Source organism: Thamnophis sirtalis, unplaced genomic scaffold, assembly GCF_051295495.1.
Source record: "Thamnophis sirtalis isolate CommonGarterSnake01/CBP01778 unplaced genomic scaffold, rThaSir2_p1.2 scaffold_7, whole genome shotgun sequence".
In the NCBI taxonomy this organism is placed as follows: Eukaryota; Metazoa; Chordata; class Lepidosauria; order Squamata; family Natricidae; genus Thamnophis; species Thamnophis sirtalis.
In genome coordinates this window covers 10,950,890-10,973,375 of record NW_028261387.1, presented here as the reverse complement: position 1 = coordinate 10,973,375, position 22,486 = coordinate 10,950,890, and the positions used below count along the sequence as shown (strand labels likewise).

General features: G+C 40.4%; 1 protein-coding gene across 2 annotated transcripts in view; it reads right to left on the bottom strand.

Moving 5' to 3' along the window:
- Positions 1-16,696, bottom strand: part of AGL (amylo-alpha-1,6-glucosidase and 4-alpha-glucanotransferase) — a 63,448-nt gene extending 46,752 nt beyond the window's left edge. Inside the window, exons 1-11 of one of the 2 annotated variants that reach the window (XM_087719302.1) lie at positions 16,445-16,696; positions 15,441-15,593; positions 12,999-13,209; positions 11,244-11,410; positions 9,731-9,934; positions 7,796-7,977; positions 6,296-6,407; positions 3,948-4,068; positions 2,951-3,053; positions 2,745-2,842; positions 735-874 (exon numbers count right to left, since the gene is read on the bottom strand). In XM_087719302.1, the coding sequence (XP_087575428.1) occupies positions 735-874; positions 2,745-2,842; positions 2,951-3,053; positions 3,948-4,068; positions 6,296-6,407; positions 7,796-7,977; positions 9,731-9,934; positions 11,244-11,410; positions 12,999-13,209; positions 15,441-15,522 (1,420 nt within the window). In that variant the 5' untranslated portion in view covers positions 15,523-15,593; positions 16,445-16,696. The remainder of the gene's footprint in view (positions 1-734; positions 875-2,744; positions 2,843-2,950; positions 3,054-3,947; positions 4,069-6,295; positions 6,408-7,795; positions 7,978-9,730; positions 9,935-11,243; positions 11,411-12,998; positions 13,210-15,440; positions 15,594-16,444) is intronic. The other variant, XM_087719301.1, reaches the window with a different exon arrangement.
- Between the last annotated feature and the right edge of the window lie 5,790 nt (positions 16,697-22,486).

Sequence of the window (22,486 nt, the reverse complement as noted above, 5' to 3'; positions counted from 1 at the left end):
GACTCTTTTGGATTTTGCAATAGCACTAAATATGTAATTAGAACATCCAAAGTTAATATGTGTATTTTATTTATGAAAATCTGGCAACATGCTATTCCCTGTGGAGTTTCTTACATTTTTACATCATGATATACAATACATACCAGGGGTATCAAACTTGTTTTAACTGAGGGCTGCATCAGGGATGTGTTTGACCTTGGGGGGATGGGATGGGCGTGGCCAGAGTGGGCATGGCCAGCTCAATATCACTGTCGGAGGGGGGGGGCAATGATAGCCCAAGCACTCTGCCAGCAAAAACGGGGTCCCGAGCTCTGTTTCCGTATACGACAGACCCTCTGCCAGTGAAAATGCAACTCGGGAAAGCCATGAGTGGCGCTCTTGAGCTCTGTTTTTGCTGGCAGAGGCAAGATGGGCCAGACCACTGTTTCCAGGTCGGCCCCATGGGCCAGATCTAAGCACCTCGCGGGCTGGATCTGGCCCATGGGCCTTGAGTTTGACCCCCCTGATATATACGGTATTTCTATTTCTATTAATTTACCTGCAAAGCATTGTCACCAAAAAGTCTCTGAAATACCAACCCAAATGTACAGTAAGGAACGTGTAGAACTGAAATTCATCAATCCTTAGCATATTAAACCATTTAAACTAAACCACGGATGAAGGCTATTTGAAAAACTATGCTTTATTCAAGTACTTCAAGTTGTTCAATTCACAAAGAAAGGTCACACACAAACCTGGTTCAGCAAAATTTTTCAGAGGATCATCTCCCATCACCCAACCATTGAAGGCCATAAAATAACTTGCTTTGTCAGGCTGGTGCATCATAACTTCCTCCTCCTCCAGGGTTAGGTCTTTAAATGGGTAGGTAAAGTACCTGCAAAAGCAATAATGAAGTGGATACTGATAAATGGCTGATAAATTTCTTCAAGAGGAATAATTACATTCACAATATTGCAAGAATTACAGAAATACTGTTTTTTGAAAATGAACTAGAATATAAAACCAAGGTTTAAAGCTAAATTAAGATTATGGCTTGCTTTAAATCTGATAATCCTTGCTTAGAAGAAAGTATGGTTAATTAGAGAAATATGGGCTTAATTACTGGTTAAGGAGGAATAGATCTTCTCTTTGGCTGCCCCTACCCACTGGAACAGATTGTATGAAATCTGTATGTTTTATACAAGACTCTGGAGTAGAATGCTTGTGATGGGCTTATGATATGGATTTGTACAGTAGTCTTCAACTTGCAACCATTCATTTAGAGACTGTTCAAAGTTACAATAGCACTGAAAAAATGTGACTTATGACCATTTTTCACACTTATAACCATTACTGCATCCCCATGGCCATGTGATCAAAATTCAGATGCTTGGCAACTGGCTGCAGTGTCCTAGGGTCATGTGATCATCTTTTGCATCCTTCTGATAAGCAAAGTCGACGCCAGATTCACTTAACAGCTGTGGTCCCAACTTAACCACTGCAGTGATTCACTTAACACACTGTAGCAAGAAAGTCGTAAAATGGGGCACAGCTCAATTAACAACTGACTTGCTTAGCAACAGAAATTTTGGGCTCAATTGTGGACATAACTCAAGGACTACTTGTAACATGTTGTATAATTGCTTGATTTTATTTCCTTTTAAATCTGTATTCATTACATTGGTACGTGTAACCTAGAATTGCTATGGCGATTAAGCAATTTTATAGATGGGTTAAATTAATAAATGAATTGCATACTTCTTTACAATTCATATCAGTGGTAGGTTACGACTGGTACACCCTGGTACGGGCATACCGGTGCCTGCCGGGAGCACAGGGTACCGTTCCGGTATGGCGCTCCGGAGGGCCCACCCACCCTCCTTATCGGTATTTGAGCTCTTCGGTGCTTCCGCGCACGGAGTGTATGGCGTCTGTGCGACGCTCTGTCGAGCAGCTGGAGTGTCGTGGAGGTGTCACGAACCATCGCAGGCGGTAAGGATGCATGCATGTGGTCTGTGTGTGCTGCGTGTTCTGCGCGTGTTCATGTGGTGGATGCCTGGCCCCACTGCACCATACCGGTTGCACCGGGATCCGGAACCCATCACTGATTTATATATATACCCTAAGTAAAAAGGGTTCCACCACAAAACCGCGTTCGACTAAAGCGCGCTCGACGAAACCGCATAGCTGACGTCATCAACAGGGCGACAACAGCGCGGAGACAGAAGCACGCTGTAAATGCTAAACCTAAAATTAACCCCTAAACCTAAACCTAACCCCCCTAAACCTAATCCTAATCCTAACCCTAAACCTAACCCTTAACCTAACCCTAAACCTAACCCTAAACCTAATCCTAACCCTTAACCTAACCCTAACCCTAACCCTTAACCTAACCCTAAACCTAACCCTAACCCTTAACCTAACCCTAAAGCTAACCCTAAAGCTAACCCTAAAGCTAACCCTTACCTTAAGTTGAATCGGCTTGCTTTCAAAGCGCTATTTAAAGCGCCCTTCTTTCTCCCCGCTCGCTGTTGTCGCCCTGTTGATGACGTCAGTGACGCGGTTTAATTGGGCGCGGCTTAGTCGAGCGCGGTTTTGTCGTGCCACGAGTAAAAAGAACCCCAATCTTTTTTATGTTTGTACCATAATTACATTATCAAGCTTTCCTTTTAATGGAGCACAAACAATTCTTACATAACCTCATACAGGAAAAGATGCATTTAAAAATACTGTACATGTTATTTAAAATAGAGAAGGTACAATACCCTGTAACCAATGGATATTTTCTGGTAATAGCACCAAGTTTAGGACCATGATCAGCCAGTCGTTCGTAGCTCACTGTTGCCAAAACACAGTTGATAGCCTGGAAGCCATTGAAAGGTTAATACAGTCAGGATTTAAGTGTTCAGCACAAGTATGGAATAAAGATGATACAAGCTACGTTGGTCACATGAACCATGATTGTTACAACCTGCTCCTGATGGTAATTTGTTTGTCGGAACTTTTCATCATTTAGCTCTTCAATTCTTTTCCGGAGCCAGTTGCAACACTCTTCTATTGCAGCTGGTCCATTGCTAAAAAAAACAAAACACACACACACACAAACGAAAGCGACTACTTTTAGAACAAGTAAAAATGTGAGTTTAATGTATGTATAATCAGGAAGGAAACTGATATATTCTGACTTGACACACATTTTAACTTTTATATTAAGCATGCTTCTTAATGTAAACTATAGTCTTAAAGGTGTTTGCAATATATTGTATTTTTTTTTTAAAAAAACCCTATTTTTCCATTAAATATAGATAGACCAAGGACAGGCCGGTTCCACCACAAAACCGCGGATGACAAAATTGCGCTCGACGAAAGCGCGTACGTGACGTCATCACAGCGCGACGAAAACATCGCGCTGTGATCGATAAATGTAAAAATAAAGCGAAAACCTTACCCTAACCCCCCCAAACCTAACCCTAAACCTAACCCTAAACCTAACCCTAAACCTAACCCTTAACCTAACGCTAAACCTAACGCTAACCCTTAACCTAACGCTAAACGTAACCCTAACGCTCTAAACCTAACCCTAACCCTTAACCTAACCCTAAACCTAACCCTTACCTTTATGTGAATCGGCTTGCTTTAATTTTATTTTTATTTCAATTTTTAATTTTTTTCGTCGTGCTGTGATGACGTCAAATGCGCGCTTTCGTCGAGCGCGCTTTTGTGGACCGCGGTTTTGACGGGTCACGGGACAGGCTGATAGACCTGTGAATACTGAACAGCAGTAAAAAGCTTCTTCATAGAAACTGAAGTTTTAAGAGGAAAGCAACTGATTTCATCTCTGGCCATGAACTGTAGCAAGCAAATTATAATAGAAATGGTACATTTCTGAGGTTCCTCCTCATCTGATATATTGACAATGATTTGATCATCAAATGACAACTTTAATTTTGTCTTTAGAAAATATATACCTGTGTGGTATGAATGTATTCAGTGCTACATTCATATCTACAGTGCAGCCAAGTCTTCTAAATTCAGGATCTTGAATGATTGCAAGATGTTGGTTGGGATCGGTTTTAACCTTTGAGCTACCTGTTGCAGGGAATGTGTAATCAGTTTCAAGACATGTATTTTTTATTTATGGCAGCAATTCTTAGTTTTCTGAAAGCTCAAATGCAATAGGACATAGATACAACCCAGAAGTTTTAAGTACTGTTGCACAGGTGCATGGTCCCTGACATTCTCTTAGAATTACAATAATCAGACAGAAAGATTAGTTTCTAAGTCCGTAAAAATGTGCACAATTGGACACTTTTTCAGAATATTTGCTAGCTCAGGGTGTACCAATTGGGACTCAAATGGGATTGCTACCAACAATCCCTCCCACAATTGACAAGACAAAAATGTGATTTAATCCCCCCCCCCAAGGATAGAGGGGTTGAGGCATAAAATGTGTGACATGTGCCTTCTAAATGCCTATTTAATCTTTTAAAACATCCAAAAGGGGCGCATCAGTTGCGCCCCTTCCTGGATCAGGATGCTCCGTGCACAGTCACTTATGCCTCCGTCCTTTCTCGCCTGGACTACTGCAACGCTCTCTACATGGGGCTGCCCTTGAAGAGCACCCGGAGGCTTCAGCTGGTCCAGAATGCGGCCGCGGGTTGTCATGGGGGTACCTAGGTGCTCCCATGTTACACCCCTTTTAGGCGGGCTGCATTGGTTGCCGGTTGTTTTCCGGGTGCGATTCAAGGTACTAATTATGACCTTTAAAGTGCTCCATGGCTTAGGCCCAGGGTACCTGCGAGACCACCTACTGCCACTAGTAGCCGTCCACCATCCAGTGCGATCCCACAGAGCTGGCCTCCTCAGGGTGCCGTCGGCCAGTGTCAGCTAGCGACCCCCAGGGGAGGAGCCTTCTCTGTGGGAGCGCCTTCCCTCTGGAATGAGCTGCCCCAAAGCTTCGCATAATCCCCGACCTCCGGTCCTTCCGACGCGCCCTAAAAAGTTGGCTTTTTCAGCAAGCCAGCCTGGCCTGAACAGAATAAAATAAATGATTAATTTAATTGTTAATTTTAATCTAATTTAAAAAAAATTATTGTTAATATTAATTGGGTTTGTTTTTGGATACTTTATTTAATTTCCTTTTTAACTTTTGTAATATGTGTTTTTTTATGTTGTTCGCCGCCCTGAGTCCTTTGGGAGCAGGGTGGCATATAAATCAAATAAAGAAACAAACAAACAAACAAACAAAATAATCCACAAGTTCATCTGCCTTTGGAGTATAGCAAAGTCTGTCAATCAAGCCAAAAGATGGGTACTCCTGTACCAGATGAACATAGAAGTATTCTGGTGTCTATTTAAACTGAGTTGTCTCTTGAACCTTGAGTTTAACAGAAATGGAGTAAAAAATGTCCACACAACATCCATCTTCTTTTAAGTTCTTAAGAAAACATTTCCAAATCTGACCACAATGTTAAGGATACACTTGTACTGTATTTTGCCCTATGTCTTTCTTGATTGAGATGTAGAAACATAACATTTGGGGCCACTTACAATTTTTGCATAGCTCAAAGCACTGGGTAATAATGGACACTTTTGAATCATAGAAAAAGCTGGGTTTCTTAGAGCTAACTTGTAAGTCTACAGTTCTTAAATCTTTTAAAAAATATTTTACTGAGTCCTTAAAATTTCATTTTTATCTTATTCTGACTCACTTGTCTTAATATTTTATATTCCTAATATTCTTTTAAGTTAAAATTCTTTTAAGTTAAAATTCTTAATATTCTTTTAAGTTAAAATTCACATAGAATTATTTATTTTAATTCAACCTGTCTAATTTATAAGTTGTAACTATATTTGCTTCACTATTTGCTTTGTGCTGATTAATGATGAATAAAGATTGACAACACTGATAAAGCTTTCCTCCTAAGTTCAGGATTCCTCCAAACCCAACATGAATTGAAAAACTTAAACCACAGGTGGGGGATTGTCCATTCATCATATAGCAACTTTAGTGTTCTTGTGATTCATCATAGGATTAACCAAACAAAAATTGTATGGATTTTACACTTTTCCAATAAATAGTTTCAGGATGAAAGTTTCATGGGTTTTCAAATATTTCTGTTAACATTTTGATTGTTAACTACATTAATAATCGTTGATGTGGGGTAAATGATTTTTGAAATCAAGATAATTTTATTTTTCTCCATGTACCCAGAAAAATGATCAAGCATTTCCCTTGACTGCAAAAGTATTTTTTCATACCAACCATTGTTTCTTTGATGTTTACACTATAAAGAATCTGAGTTATTTTGTTTACCTTTAGTTAAAAGTGTTTTAAATTGCTGCACTGCTTTGTTAACATCAACTTGGAAGAATTCCCATAATTTTATCTTGGGAAAAATATCGTCCCAAAAGATTTTACGGATACACTGGAAAAATAAGAACCATGTCAAGTCAGCAAATAAACAGAAATTAGCATTTCAAACACTATTCACTATAAATGTATTTGTTTCGAAAATGAAATATCATTCCTTTATGATATGACTCTGTAAACCTTTCAAAACAAAAAAAAAGAACTAAAAAGTATTTTTTTATTATTTTAAAAGCAAATTAATGTCAACAGAACTATAGTGGATATGTTACTAAATATCAGTGATGGCTAACCATTTTGGCACTGAGGGCTGAAATTGGAGAGCGCATGCCGGAGCGCTGGAACACCAAAACCCAGAAGAGAGTAGCTGGCCGATGTGCTTGCGCACAGTGGCCATCTGCTGTTCCGGGTTCTGTCATGTGCAAGCTTGCCGGCCAGCCGGTTTGGCGCGCATGTGTACAGGCTGCTCTCTTCTGGGTTCAAAGGGTTCACGCTGGCCAACTGGCCAGCACGCATGCGCGCACTGGAACCTGGAAGAGCAGATGCCTGCAATGCGCATGCACCCTGGACCAGCTGGCTGGCGTGTATGCGCACAACAGAACCCAAAAGAACAGCTGGTGACAGTGCAAGGGCTCTGCATGTCACCTCTGGCACACATTGCCATCATGGCTATGTATGATGCCTTTTTTTTTGCCATCTACAGAGTATCAATAAATAATTCATGGCAAGCAGATTGTAATGAAACAAAATACTTGTTTTCAGAAAACATGCTGAAGTGTAATTTTAAAAGCACAGGAGAACTATTTAAAAGTATGACAGAAACCAACACAGAAACAATACATTAAAAATATCCTGGAAGAAACAACTCCAAAGATGAAAAATGAGACAAGTGTCAGCTTCTGCCTTGCTGTTGCTTCAGCTGCCATGAAACAGGGAGGGAGGGCTGGTATTTGGGAGGGGTTAATTGATGTGCTGGAGGAGTTTTCTAGGATGTTCGAGATGCTCGGATGGCGCATGCGTGAGATCTTCCCGCGTACAGTAACGGCCTCGACATTCCATCTTCATGATGCCTTTTGAAGTTATCTCACACCTGACACTTGAAGGACTTATGATTGGCCTGGAGCTATGATCCTAAGGGGTGGGGAATGGGCTATTCTATATATCAATCGCTTTCGCGCCTAATTAAGTAGACTTTGCTTCGCAACTGCTTGCTTACCATTTATAATTAGTAAAAGTACTTTGGATTTCCTTCCCATGGAGTCTCTTAGTCTTTCTTTCCTAATTATGTAATGGAGTGATGCTGACACAAGGCTGGAAGCAAAATTTAAAATTCCAGAACTGGGCTATAAAGTAAAGTAAAGTAAGTAACACACCCATAAAGTAAGCATAATCATTGCTTTCCTTCACGGATGACATGCACTATCAATAATGTTTGTATTTTCTTACATTCAAATGTTGGTCATTTTCAATAAGTGGCGGCAGTCCTTTGTCACTGTATTTGCCCGCAGCCATTTTGCAGGTGAAATGCCAAAGTGCTCGGTCCAAAAGCCAGGCTGGTTTCAAGTGAGGGGAATTTATAAGGTTGTATCCGCACTCGGGATGCTGAGTCACCCATTCACTGTTTGAAGCTTAGAGAAACAAGAAATGAACAACTAATAGCACACCTTGCTGGAAAGTTTTAGGCACCTTACCAAGGTGACTATATTTTCTTTAAAAAAAAAACAAAAGTAAAGGACAAAGCTGAATAAGGAGCAAATCCGAAAGAAGTTCATAAGGATTAAAAAAAAATATTTTTATGCTTGTAACTTTGCTTCACCAAGGAAAATTCAAGAGCAAAACCAAGAAAAACTCTGTAACAACCAATTTCTAATAAAATTTCTAAAATCAAACGTATGTGTACATTTATTTTAAAAAGGCTGTTCAATCTTCAATGTTTTTTTACATGAATGTGAAAGGCTGTGTACATTTAAGTCGTACTATTTGCATGGTAAAAAATAAAGACAAAAGTGAGTTTTTGGAAAATAAAATTGGCTTTTTGAAATAAAGAACTGTTCTATAGATTTTAAATTAACTACGAGTGGTTCAGTAGTGGGATTCAAATTTTTTACTACCGGTACTATGGGCGTGGCTTGGTGGGCGTGGCTTGGTGGGCGTGGCAGGGGAAGGATACTGTAAAATCTCCATTCCCTCCTCACTCCAGAGGAAGGCTATTGCAAAATCCCCATTCCCTCCCGATCAGCTAAGACTCGGGAGGCAGAGAATAGATGGGGGTGGGGCCAGTCAGAGGTGGTATTTACTCAAATAATCTCCAAATTATTTTGGTGAGGCAGTGAATATCTGGCTCAGCCTTAGAAGGCACAGTACGCCTGGGTGGTCCCATCCACTACTTTTGCCAACAACCCAGTGGTGGGATTCAAACTTTTTTGCTACCGGTTCTGTGGGTGTGGCTTGGTGGGCATGACATGGCTTGGTGGGCGTGGCAGGGGAAGGATACTGTGTAAAATCTCCATTCTCTCCCCACTCCAGGGGAAGGATACTGTAAAATCTCTATTCCCTCCTGATCAGCTGAGACTCAGGAGTCAGACAATAGATGAGGCCAGTCAGAGGTGGTATTTACCGGTTCTCTGAACTACTCAAAATTTCCGCTACCGGTTCTCCAGAACTGATGAGACCTGCTGAATGCCACCTCTGGAGTGGTCTTCAACTTATGATCACAATTGAGACGAGAATTTCCACTGCTTAGGGAAGACAGTTGTTAAGTGAGTTCTGTCCGATTTTACATCCTTTTTTTGTGAGGGTAGTTAAGTGAATTATATAATTGTTAAGCAAATCTGACTTTCCTCACTGACTTTGCTTGCCTGAAGCTGACTGGGAAGGTCACAGATGGCGAACACATAAACCTAGGACATTGCAAGCAGCATAAACTCACGCCAGTTGCCAAGCACCCAAACTTTGATCACATGATTGTGGGAATGCTGGGATGGTCATAAGTGCAAAGACTGGTTGTAAGTCACTTTTTTCGTGTCATCATATCATCAAGCAGTTTCTAAATAAATGGTTGCAATAACCATTTGTTTAGAAATAACCATCTGTAAAGCATCTAATCATGATTTAACTACAAGTTAAAACTATTTTCAAATGTCTAAGGTCAAATATTGTTTGGATAGTTTTCATTCAATATCAACCTGGGGCTACTTTAAAAGAGAAAATTTAAATGAATGTAAAATTACGTAAGTTTTGATTTAACAGTGCCCTGGTTCTTCAAACAAGGAAGTTCAATCAGTACCAAAAGAAACAGGACTCGGACACATGAAAATGATTACAGCCCCTTTGCACATCAGCAAGCAACAAGGATAATAAATATAATGAAAATAAGCATACCAGTGTGATTGTAGACTACATCTGTAACGCAAAGCATATTCCATTCATTTTTCATTTTTTCGACTAGTTTCCCCATTTCATTCCAAGAACATTTTTTGCTGGAAGATGAAAAGTCAGGATTAACTTCCAGCTGATCAGCCAATGAGTAACATGATCGAGACAGACCAAGTTTCTGCACTGGGGTTAGATGAATCATGTTATAACCTGTAAAATAATAATAACAAAATGTATAAACAGATGCTTTCCGCTTTCAAGTGGATAAGAGGACAGACATTACAAACTACCGTATATACTCGAGTATAGGCCGACCCGAATATAAGCCGAGGCACCTAATTTCACCACAAAAACTGGAAAAGTTATTGACTCGAGTATAAGCCTAGGGTGGGAAATGCAGCAGCTACCGATAAATTTCAAAAATAAAAATAGATACCAATAATGCCATTGCCCATTGAATAACATATACAGCCTGCCTGTGCCCATTAAATATACAGTAGCCATTGTAAAAATTTGCTCTGCATAACAAATTATTATCACACAATACCGGTGTATTCAATGAAATACTTCACTCACCTCATGATGCTGATGTCCCGCTGTGATGATGATGTCCCGCCTCCTATGACACACGGCACAGTGATTCCTATCATTGGATCACTGTACCAGAGGAGGTGGGACATCGCTATGTGGCTGCTTGCCATAACAAGGAGGAGGTGGGACATCGTTGCAGAGCGGCAGGAGGGGGAGGAAGGGGAATCGTAAGACAGCCTTGCATTACATTAGAACGTGAGGAGGGGGGATGGTGCGGTGCACGCTGCGCGGCAAACTGACACAGAGGGAGGGGAAACTCAGGGGCGCTGGGCCATTCACGAGCGTCACCCAGCGGCATGGCCCCGCCCCTTTTTCTCCTCCATTTCGGGCAAATTTTTCACTGACTCGAGTATAAGCCGAGGCGGCTTTTTTCAGCTCAAAAAGTGGGCTGAAAAACTAGGCTTATACTTGAGTATATACAGTAGGTAGCATTTATGATCTGAAGCTATAATGCCAAAAAAAAGTGGTTAAACCAGGTAGGCCTGAGTATACCCCATTCTAAGATCAAAGATTGCTTGGAATTTTTAGTGTATGTCAGCCCATTTAGGGAGACCAAAACTGTGATTTCCACAGAAAGATTAGCAGTAGTTTTATTCAGAGTTACTGTAAACATAGAATCTTGCAAGTCTGATTGTGCTGTATCTCCTCCCATTCTTATGTGAATTATTAAAACGTTTATCTGAGCAGCTTCCACATACGGTACTTTCTGCTTGTTTGGGATTTAAGGTATATTTTTCCCCTGATCCTTTGATAACAGATCTTTCTCTACCTCCATCAAAGTTATCTTCCTCATTCTCTACAGTGTATTACTAGAATAAAGATGATAAATACACAGCCCAAAAGGTAGAACCACACAAATGACTCTCTAAAGTAGTATATGCCTTATATCTCAAGTCAAAATTTGGCCTGGGGTAAATAAGGTTATTACCAGCTTCTTTTGCAACTTTAAGACGATCTTCCCATCCATCAAATGGTCCCAGACACTTGGCTAGGAATGTCTGGAGTGTAACACAATCCAAGGGCAAGACATGATTGTCAGCACCAACATGTAAAATAGGATCGACAACTAGATAACCTCCACCACCTTTCTGATTCCTGGAATAAAAGATACACGTATTGATTTTATAGCAATACAAAGAAAATAGACATTATCTTCACTCACTAAGATCAATAATACTCAGAATTCGTTTAGCCTTGTTATTTGAAAATGCAATTCAGTTTTTTAAAATTTTCTAGCTTACAGATCACAAAATAAATGATTCAAGAAAATGTACTTAATCACTTGGAATGATGTAAAAATAAAGTCAGACCCAAAGCAACCTAGATTCAAGAATATTTTCACTTCAATCATGCGGTCTCAGCAAATGTAAAATACTGGTTATGTTATGGCCCTTTATAAAGGATTTTCAATCCTTTCACTCTAGAAAAGTTCCCTTGAAAAGAAAGGTGTAAGACTGTAATCTTATGCCTTGGCATTCGAGAAGAAACCGCTATGAATGTAATATTTTAAGGGTTGCCGACCACACTTCTGAGTAGTGTGTTAGGAGCCAAAGTTCTCAAATAATAGAAGAGGCTAGAACAAGACTATTACATATTTTTAAATTAATTGATATTTTTCCCACTGAAAGCTACACCTGAAAAACTTTTGAAAGTCTCTGAAACCCTGGGTTTAGACTTTACTCTCTGATATGCAGAATTGCACTGGTATAAAGCTGAAGGCGATACTGAACTATGAGAAACACAGATTAGCAATAGGACCATTTTTTTGCAAAAAAAAAAAAAAAAAAAAAGCATAGGGATTTACTTTAAGGCCACAAGCAGATTTATCTTTGGCTTTTCCAAGACCATAAGGATCTTTAACTTTAATTTCTATTATTTGTGGTTTGGGCTTAGCACTTTGAAACCTCTCACCTACTTTATGTACTTCTAGAATCACAAACATATAGTGGTGTATCTGGGAGGAAGCCCCATTGACTCAATGTGAATTGTTTTCAAGTAGACAAATGATGGATTGCTATTACATCCCCCCCCTTATTTATGGCAGGCAACACTGGATTATATGTTGGCCATTAGGGGTAGTCTAGATAAGAAGCACCAACTATGAGTGCAGCATTAACACTACATTTATTTTAAGGTTACAGTAACAGAATTTTTTGAATCTGAATGAACACCTGTCTTTTACAGTCCCAGAAATCTGGGATAGACTCATTTGAAACATATGCCATGCCCTTATTGTTTCTGCAGGGTAAGCTATCAGTTGTCTGACCATTGCCTACTCTGCTGCTGCTCTTGGTTCTTCCCTCTCTCAAGGACATTCTCACATACTATGATTCACTCTAATGAACAAAATTGAGTATACATGTTCCTAATATGTGAAGCAATGCCTGTATGCCAAAGCAAATACATGTGGTAATCTCACTGGAATGAAAATGTCAATTTCTAAGAGTGGGGAACTGTGTAAATCAGTTCGAAGTATAGACTGGGTCTTATGGAGAGCTCTCTTCATTTATCTCCTTAGGTGAACCTGACAAAGCTGAAGATTCTCTGACACAGGAAGATTCCTTTGGTATATGGCCTGTTCCACAGATACCCAAAAAGCATATCAAGACAAGTTTAGTTTCCGTGTCCCCACAGAGAAGACAACTGCTTATGATACTTCCACAAGCTTTTACATTTTGCTTACTCATGAGTGAAGTAATATTGGTATGATCCAGAAATCTGGAGTTCTAATTTACAATATTTGTCAGAATCATCTTCTTTTCCTGTTGGGTTGTGCCACGTTAAGCATCTGAACTTGTGGCGATCAAACAATTCTCCAGGAGCTGGGTAGTTTGTAGACACTGTAACATGCTTGCCTTGCAAAGTAGGACCCAGGCGGAATTGCAGCTCATAACCTAAAGAAAGCAAGACAGACGTTTATTAGAAAAAAGCCTTGTCTTGGATCTCTATCTAAGGCATTTGTGTCCCCACAATGCTTTGCAAATTGCCAGGGATTCTATAATTTGAAACAGAACTCAGCACCTGCTCCAAATAAACACTTGTGGTCACTCGGATTTCCTTCCATTGTCCCCCCACCCCACCAGCCAAGGAGGCATGATCCATCCCATTCTTATGTAGCAAGAGGGGCTTCTACCATTCTCTATACAAACAATACCTCTCCTTCCCCTTGCCTGCCATCCCAGGAAAAGTGACAGTAAGAGGCAGGCTATGAATAAGAGGACCTATTTTTCATCACCCTCCATTAGCCAGTTAGATACCCTTCCTCATTTTTCCCAACCCAGAAAACTCTTGTTGGTGACATTTTAAAAGGCCTACTAGCCAACTATTAAAATAAATGAACTTAAAGATCAAAATATATTTTATAATCAATGCAACCTAATGTATAGTACATCCCAATCTGGACAGATACAAAAAGGGAAGAACTTGTAACTACAATATTTTAATACCACAACAAATCAGGAAGAAAGAAAGTAATGTTAAGTCTAATCCTAAAGAAGTCCATTTTCATTAGTCTTACATTTGATCATTATGCTTTTGCTAAAGTTTGACTGGTTTATATTTATCGCATCTGCTAAACATAGACTGGACTACAAAGATAATATTGCATAATAACTTATTTCCCAGAAAGTGTGTTGACTTTTAAAAACTGTCTTATTCAAACCAGCTACATATCCTTTGGAAGCAATATTTTTATGTATGTGACATAAAATTATAACTTTGTCATAATCATTCAGGATCACAGAATAGCAGATTCCTAATTTTTGAAATAAAATGCATTCGTTTTGCGTATTCAGATCTTCCTGATTTCAGGAAAAGATTCACAAATAGGTCTAAGTTTTATAATTTTTTACGTTTACATCACTAGAAGTTACCTCAGAATCACTGCTCTAACAGTTATAGAAAGTAAACACATTAACCTCATTTAAAATGTTGCAAGTAAAAGCATAAATAGTTTAAGAATTTGTTTTTTTTTTCAGACAGTGATAACGACATATAATTTTAGCAACTTTCTTGTCCACAAATAAAAGGAAGATGAATGTTTTATTTCAGATGTGACAGAGTTGATAAGATAGTATCAATGCACAGGAGCCATTTTCCTGCAAATAGCTCCTGTGTACTTAGGATAACATTTAAAGCAATCCAACTATGTGAGTGAAGTTTAGCTTCATGGGCTGGACTGTGAAATCAGTATCTCTCTTTTGGAGAGCTTCCAAGTTGGCTCAAGTAGAATTAGGAAAACATTTAAAAGGGCTCCATATTGAGGAACAGGATTTAAGAATAGATATTACGGCTTTTCACTGTAGCATCACATCCAAAGTTGCCTTTTTTATTTTATTCTTTGCATTTTTAAATAAAATTTTATCTGTAATGAACTTTAATGAACCACCAGACATCCATTATGCTTCTTCTTACTATAGAAAGGTCTGCTTGAAAGTAACCCTTTATACTAAAAACTGTATAATCCAAATATTTTCCCCAAATGATTTGTAGCGAATATATCAAGGAACAGAATGTTCTTCTTGCTGTAAAAGATGCCCCATTAATCTTAAAACCATTTTACTTGGAAGGAAGCTCTTAGATTGATTCTTACTTTAGCTTAAGTAGCTGCAAATGTATGACAGATTTATTAATGAAGCCCAATCGCTCAGCAAAATGACTCCACGGTTATTGTGAAGCTTTAGAGAACAGAAATTTTCTATCAGTGAATTTATTTGCAATACCATATCTACTGCCTTCAATAAGGCAAACAGTACTTAGTTTACTATATGATAATTGTTTGAAAAGGGAAATGTATCCCATTGAATTCACCTAGTCTTATTTTCCAACATACATGCTTCCATGCATTATGTAGCTGGCCAAAGTCTCCTCTCTTAAAATAGTTCCACCAGTTATGTCTCAACAAATGGTGGCACCTCTTTCTGTTTCTTGAAAGTAATAAAAATGCAGGCCTTTACGGTGTCCACGCTGGGATCTCTCTAAAGCTTCACTTGCAGAGAACATAAACCGACTGAGCTATGGCAACCATTTACATTTCCTTATTGCAAAAAAAAAGAGACAACTAGGACCCCAGTAGAGTTGCTCAACCAAGAGAAAAGATGCAGGAAGCTGCTTTTGGGATACTGACCTTGTTCGAGTCGGAACAGAGTTTTGTCCAGCTTCTCCATGTCGTTGAGAAGAAGAACCCGGGTGTGCTTAGCACGGCTCATTTTCACTGCTTAGACTTTTCCACTCTTGTAGGCAGCCGCAGAAACTAACTCCAGAAAGGTGGAAGGGATCCCTAAACAGGGAGAAGAACCAGATACACAAAACCAAAGGTTAAATACACAAGAGAGCTGGGTTGTTGTTTGTGTCCCCCCCCTTTTTTTTTCTTTTTCTTTCTCCAGCTGATAGTTTAGAATACTCTTGACATTTAACACCCCCCCCCTTTTTTCTTTTTCTTTCTCCGGCTGATAGTTTAGAATACTCTTGATATTTAACACCCCCCCTTTTTTTCTTTTTCTTTTTCTTTCTCCAGCTGATAGTTTAGAATACTCTTGATATTTAACAACCCCCCATTTTTTTCTTTTTCTTTCTCCAGCTGATAGTTTAGAATACTCTTGATATTTAACACCACCCCCCTTTTTTTCTTTTTCTTTCTCCAGCTGATAGTTTAGAATACTCTTGACATTTAACACCCCCCCCCCCTTTTTTTCCCTTTTTCTTTCTCCAGGCTGAGAAATGAAGAGATGGGTTCGAGACCCCGGGTCACCTTGAAAGTCACAATGACAGACCCACACTTACATTTCGTCCTGCCTCAATCCACATAAAACAACTTGTCAAGAGCTGAAGGAGGATGGTGGAGGGGAAGGGGAATGGGGGGGACAGGCTTAGAGGCGCCCAAACTTTCTCCTCCAGGCAACTTGATCGCGGCTGCAGGCAAGACCCCCCAACTCGGCGGGTCTGCAGCTGGAGCCCTGGGAGAGGGCGCTCTCCCTTTGGGGCCGCCACGGGCTGACACCTGTCACTCTCCATCTGAACAATGCGACCTGTCCTGGCGCCAGGGTGCAACCCAGCCCCCTTCCCTTCTCGCCCCCATTATCCCCCACCGCTGTTTGTCTATAAATATAGGGCCGCCCTTGATTCACTCACCCCCGCAAGCGGGCAAAGGCGGCTCGGGTGTTGTTGGCACACAAGCGGAGCCGGGAGGGCTCCAGACCGAGAGAGAGGAAGAGAAGGAAAGGACAGAACTCTAGAAGGGAAGAGGTGCAAAACTACGGAGGGAGGAACTGGATTGGGCAACCCCAGAGCTCCGCCTGACGCCCGAAGGGCTTTGCAGGAAGAAACGCAGCTTGAGGCTCAAGGACGGTCCTGGCTGTGGGGCGCAGGCCCGGTGAAAGCCTCCCGTTTGGTTCCCTCCTCCTCCTCCTTCCACAGCCTGTGCGTCGCTGCAGCCGTAGGCAGAGAGCTGCCGCCGACGCTGCTGCAGAGCTGAGGGAGGGAGAGCCGAAAGCAGAGGCAGGGCGCCAAGCTTTAGTTATGGCAGGCAAGGGAAACCGCGAGCCGAAAGGAAGCCTTGCTGGGAAGGCGTTGCACAATGCCTTAGAACAGTGTTTGGCAACTTGAAGATGACTGGACTTCAACTCCCGGAATTCCCCAGCCAGCGAATGCTGGCTGGGGAATTCTGGGAGTTGAAGTCCAGACATCTTCAAGGGTTGAGAAACCCTGCATTAGAAGGAGTCGTTTTGCTTTCGCTCCCGGAATGCAACACTTGAACGCTTGCAAGCCGCTCCTCAGCAAAAGCACGTCTCCTTCCAGAGGACACCTAAGACACGTGAATTCTGGAACTCAAGCAGTGTCAGCGTCGCGAGTCCGGAGGAGAGAGAGAGAGAGCTTAAGCTATCCTTTTGCCCCGATGGCGATAGAGATAGAGCGACTCCTCGGCAGGAATGCCGGGAATTGCAGTTCGTAAACATTTGAGAGGACTACAGGTTGCCCAGCTGAAATGACGGTAGTGATTTAAATGCTTGGGCTATAAGCCATCACGGGCTCAGCTTGTCCTCTGAAACATAGCCATTGTGGCTTATCATGTTAATTTATAATGTTCACACTGCATGAGCCCGGTCAGTTGGAGTTTATTCAGTAAACCTTGGCAGGCAGGGTGTTAATAAAACCAGGGCATTCAGTTTTCCTGATAAACCTGTCTTTCCAGCAGCAAATAGTGGTATAAAATTGGTGCTCTTGAGAAAAGGAATGTTGGGTACATGGTTGTCAAAGGGTGTAATTTCTTGGCTATGCTTGGTTAACATTTGTTCTTTAAAACTTCTAGTGTTCAGTTGCACATAACTTCAATGTGAGCAGGATGTAAAAGATGATTTAATCATTTATTAGGGATTTTTTAAAATTATGTGTGAAGCAATGTAAGGGCGGACTTTTTCCAAAGAGTACTAGTTTTATTTATTTAGATCATAGTCTTCGAAGTTGACATGAAATTAAGATATGCTAGATGAAGGTAATTTAACAAATAATGCACCTCAGAAATAGAGGCTTAATTAACAAAAGCCAGACTTATGGCTATGTATTGATCACATACAGCACCTTAGAATAATTGCAATAAGAATCATGCAGTTTCTTTTTTTTTAAATTGAAAATTTTTAGAAAAAAAAACTTTTATAAATGTTTACCTCCCCCTCTGCCCTCCCCCCCTGAACCCCCCCCCAACCCCCCCCCCCAACTTCCCAGAACAAATACAGGGTATAAATCTTTAACAAAGATGTTCTAAAATAAACTTAAAGAATCACGCAGTTTCTAATGGGGGCCAGTCTCTCATCTCATCAGGAGAGAAATTAGCTCCAAACTTCAGGCATGTTGTAAAAACCACGTTTCTCAAATATGGAAACTTTAAGATGTGTGGACTTCAATTCCCAGAATTCCCCAGCTAGTACATAGGAGAACGTAGAGACAATCTCATCTAAATACACACATAGGCATTTCTAATACCAGAATGTACTGAACACTACAGCTCCCAAGATTCCCATCCATCACATTTTATAGTTCTAACCCAGTGAGGGTGGGAACAACCATTTTGGGACAATCTTCCCAAAGGGGAACCTTGCCTAAATACAAATACGCAATCAAATTATTTTTAATGTGAAAAACAGAAGTGCTTTGTTAATTTACAAACGCCCATTCTAAAAATCTTGGAACTCCATTAAAGACAGAATGCAAAAGAAAATGTTAACTGGAACATAGCCAATTTGCTTATCACTAGAAATTTGCCTTTTGATTGGGTTTTTAGTGTGTGTGTTTTTTAACCAGCTGGTTCAATGGCTTGGAAAGGTGTGAAAACCCTTGGGCAAATGTAGGGATTGATTGAGGACACTAATTTTTAAAAAAAATTCAGGGGGAACCATAACAGCCTAAAGAACAGCCTGTGTATCTCAAGTATTAAATGTGCCCAGAGAATATTGGAGGGGAGGCAGGAGAGAAACAGAATGGGATACCATTAAAGAGAACCGGGCTGGCTTATAAATCCTGAACTGCAATATTGATTTACTTCATAGTGCAGATACAGCATACTGTGCTATTTAAAATATTTAACAGCTGGGTTTATTTTATTTATTTATATCCCACCTTCCTTATTTTTTTACAAATAACTCAAAAACATACCCAATACTCCTTCTTTCTCCTATTTTCCACATAACAACCCTGTAGCAGAGGTGGGTTCCTAACAGTTCGCACCTATTCGGTAGAACCGGTTCGTCAAATCTACTGAACTGGTTAGAAGAGGTTCCACCAGTGGACCTGGAAAGCAGGCCACACCTACAGAAGAGGTTCCAAAAAAATTTGAAACCCACCACTGGAGGAGAGAGAGAGAGACAGAGACAGAGACAGAGACAGAGAGAGACAGAGAGAGACAGAAAGACAGAGAGAGAATCACATAGAGAGACAGAGAGGGAGGGAGGGAGAGAAAGGCAAAGACACACACAGACACACACAGAGAGACAGACAGACTCACAGAGAGAGAGAGAAAGAAAGAAAGGAAGAAAGAAAAAGAAAGAAAGAAAGAAAAAATGAGAGATAAAAGAAAAAAAGAAAAAAGGGACAGAGAGACAAAAGGAAGGAAAGAAAGAGAGAGAGAGAGAAAGAGAGAAAACACATGGCCGGCAAACCACTCCCACCAGGTCACATGGCTGGCAAGCCACTCCCACAAAGGAGGCCACACCCACAGAGTAGGTTCGAATTTTTTTTGAAACCCATCACTGCCCTGTAGGGTGAGTTGGCGTGGCCCAAAGTCACCCAGACAGTTTTTATGCCTAAGGCAGGACTAGAATTCAGTCCCCTGCTTCTAGCCATAACCACACCACCACACATCCATTATGATTAATCACTTCCCCCCCCCTCAATATCAGCCTAACGTAACCCACAGGATTTTTGCAAGAATGAAAGAAAGGCTAGGGAAGGCCTTGTAAAGCAGTTTTTGCTCCTGAAGGAACAGTAGAAAACTATTTAAGACAGAATTGAAGGTATTTATTCAGAATAGCCAGCCAACAAATTTAAATCATTTCTGAGAATTAGATTTTTACTTAACTGAAATGAATGGATTGGGGGCCACCTAAAAAATCCTTATTCTTACTATATTAATTTAAAATTGCTGCAATAGTTACTGTCTCAGGACATGGGCCTTGCACTTTGCTTAATTTCTGAGTTTTGCATCCTTGGTTCCTAATACTTTCCCCACCAATGTAAGACAAACAGGCCAGCAGCTTACAGAAATATATTTAACTATGGACCTCAGAAAAGGTCAAGCCTGCAGCAATTGAAGGTCAGGCTATTTTCAATGGTCACAACTGTAAAGAACACACTCACAGAGATTCTCAGATTACAGGAATGAGCTGGATTTTCAGGAATATCATATGGTGGCATGAAGATGACAGCGAATCCAGAACACTGAAAATAAGATAACATTTTAACTGACCCTGCGTGATTACCGACATCAAACAAAATTCTTCTTATACAAAGTGAGTTATCTTTATAAGACAAGAAGACCCAATTTACTTCCTAAAGAAAATGTGGCATATTAAGTTTCTCAAGAGTTTTCAGATTTAAACTGAAATGCTCAGAGCACCAGGAATTTTGATCCTACCCTAGTGCAATTTTATTTCTACAAAATTATAAGAATTATAATGTTAAGGTTCCAGCAGTTTCCCCGAGCCACTGAAATGCCAAAGAGAGTGAGATTGGAGACGAGGCTTGCAAAAAGTATCAGCTTTTATTTATGGCCATAGCAAAAGCTGGGTGACAAAACTATATCCAAAACATACAAACAAATGTATGTAAGGAATAGCCACCCCCTGCAAGAGTGGCTCAGAGTATTATATACATTTTAGGCAGATAGAAATAAAGTTTATCCAGTCAGAGACAAAGATTTGTTACCAACGTGATCTTTAAAACATTCTTTTGTTCAAGCTCCTGTCTCTGTCTACCGTATCTATTCCTATAGCCTTCTGTAGGGGGTGGCATTGCCCCTTTGCCAAGTTGTTTTTTCAGCAGAATGCTTTAAGGATTTATAAGCCAAGAAAACTCCTTAGTTTGGTTCCTTTATCTATGGGGCCTGATATTCCCCTTGTAACAATTTCTTCTATGTTTTCAAGAATGTCCCTAGCTTTGAAGCCAAGAATAGAAGTGAGATGCAGCAGTGAGATAACATTTGCAGTAATGCCATCCAGCATTAAGGTTACAATTTGCTAGGCTAGAAAACAACTAATTTCTGACAGTATACAATAATATAAGCAGAAGCCAATAACAAAGCTTAATTCTTAATAAATGATTTCTAGCAGTATATCATATCAGAAGCAAACAGCAAATATTGTTTTAATCAGTAACAATTGTATAGTAACGTAAGCAATTCATAATAAAAGCAAATATTGATTCATATTGATTCATATACTCCTTCAATAACAAAGAATGTCTATTAGAGTACCATTTTTTTCCCCAGTTGATTAAAATTACTGAATTTTAGCTAAAAGAACAGGATGGTTGGAAAGTGAGGATGGGCCAAGAAAAAACAGTATTTAGCTCATTCTCTGTCTGAATATAATTCATAGGTTGATCATGGCTACAATGAGCCTTTGAAGCAAAGATAATAGGACTGGGTATCATCGTTTATAATGCTGCACAAAATGTTTTGAATGCGCATGGTTTTGAAATACTAATTCCTGGTTTGGAATAGGAAATTTTCTGTCTCAAGCTTGAAATATTTCCTAAACGATTTTAAAATCTCATTTTGTCCTCTGGCCAGGATGGCAAACCTATGGGACATGTGCCAGAGGGGGCACATGGAGCCCTCCATCTGAACACGCACGCCATCGCCAGCTGCTCTTCTTGTTTATGGTGTGTGTATGCACACATGTGTGCCGGCCAGCTGGTCTTCACACACGCCGGAGTGCCAGAAACCCAAAGACCAGCTGATCAATGCACATTTGCACACCGGCCACCTGGTATTCAGGTTTCTGGTGCTCCAGTGCATGCGAAGATCAGCTGGCCAGCACACATGCATGTGCCAGAAACCCAAAGACCAACTGACCACCTTTCTGGTGCTCCGGCACACATGTGCATGCGCGCGCACACACATACACCGTTTTGGGCACTTGGTGCCGAAAAGGGTCGCCATCACTGCCCTATGGCAAAGATGGCTCAGATTCGAAATGTTTTGTACAGTCCTAAACCTCAACTTTTCAGGCTTGTTGAGTCACAATTCTTATAATATATACACAGATACAGATCAAGGTTCACGCTGGTTGAAAAGATGCTGGAAGCTAAGCCTAACCTGGGAGGCACTAATTGCAGAAGCGTCTGCAAACTGCAGTTCTTGAAGGCTAAATCTTTAGATTTAAGAATCAAAAATATATAAAGAAAATAAAGCTTTGACTATGCCTTATTACCCTATTAGTACATATCCGTTCTTCCTTTTTGTGTGTGTGTATTTCATAACTGGCTAGTTCAGTTCTCATTCCAAGTGCTGAGACTCCCTTGGCAGGATCCCCTTAGCAAGTCCCTCTTGAACTTGTCTTTTCTATGGACTCAATCCCTAGCATTGACCAGAAAGAAATGACAGATAAATGACACAGTCAAATGTCCCGCTGCTTGCCAGCTCCTGTCTTCTGGGCCATGGGACAGCAGCTGCGAGGACAA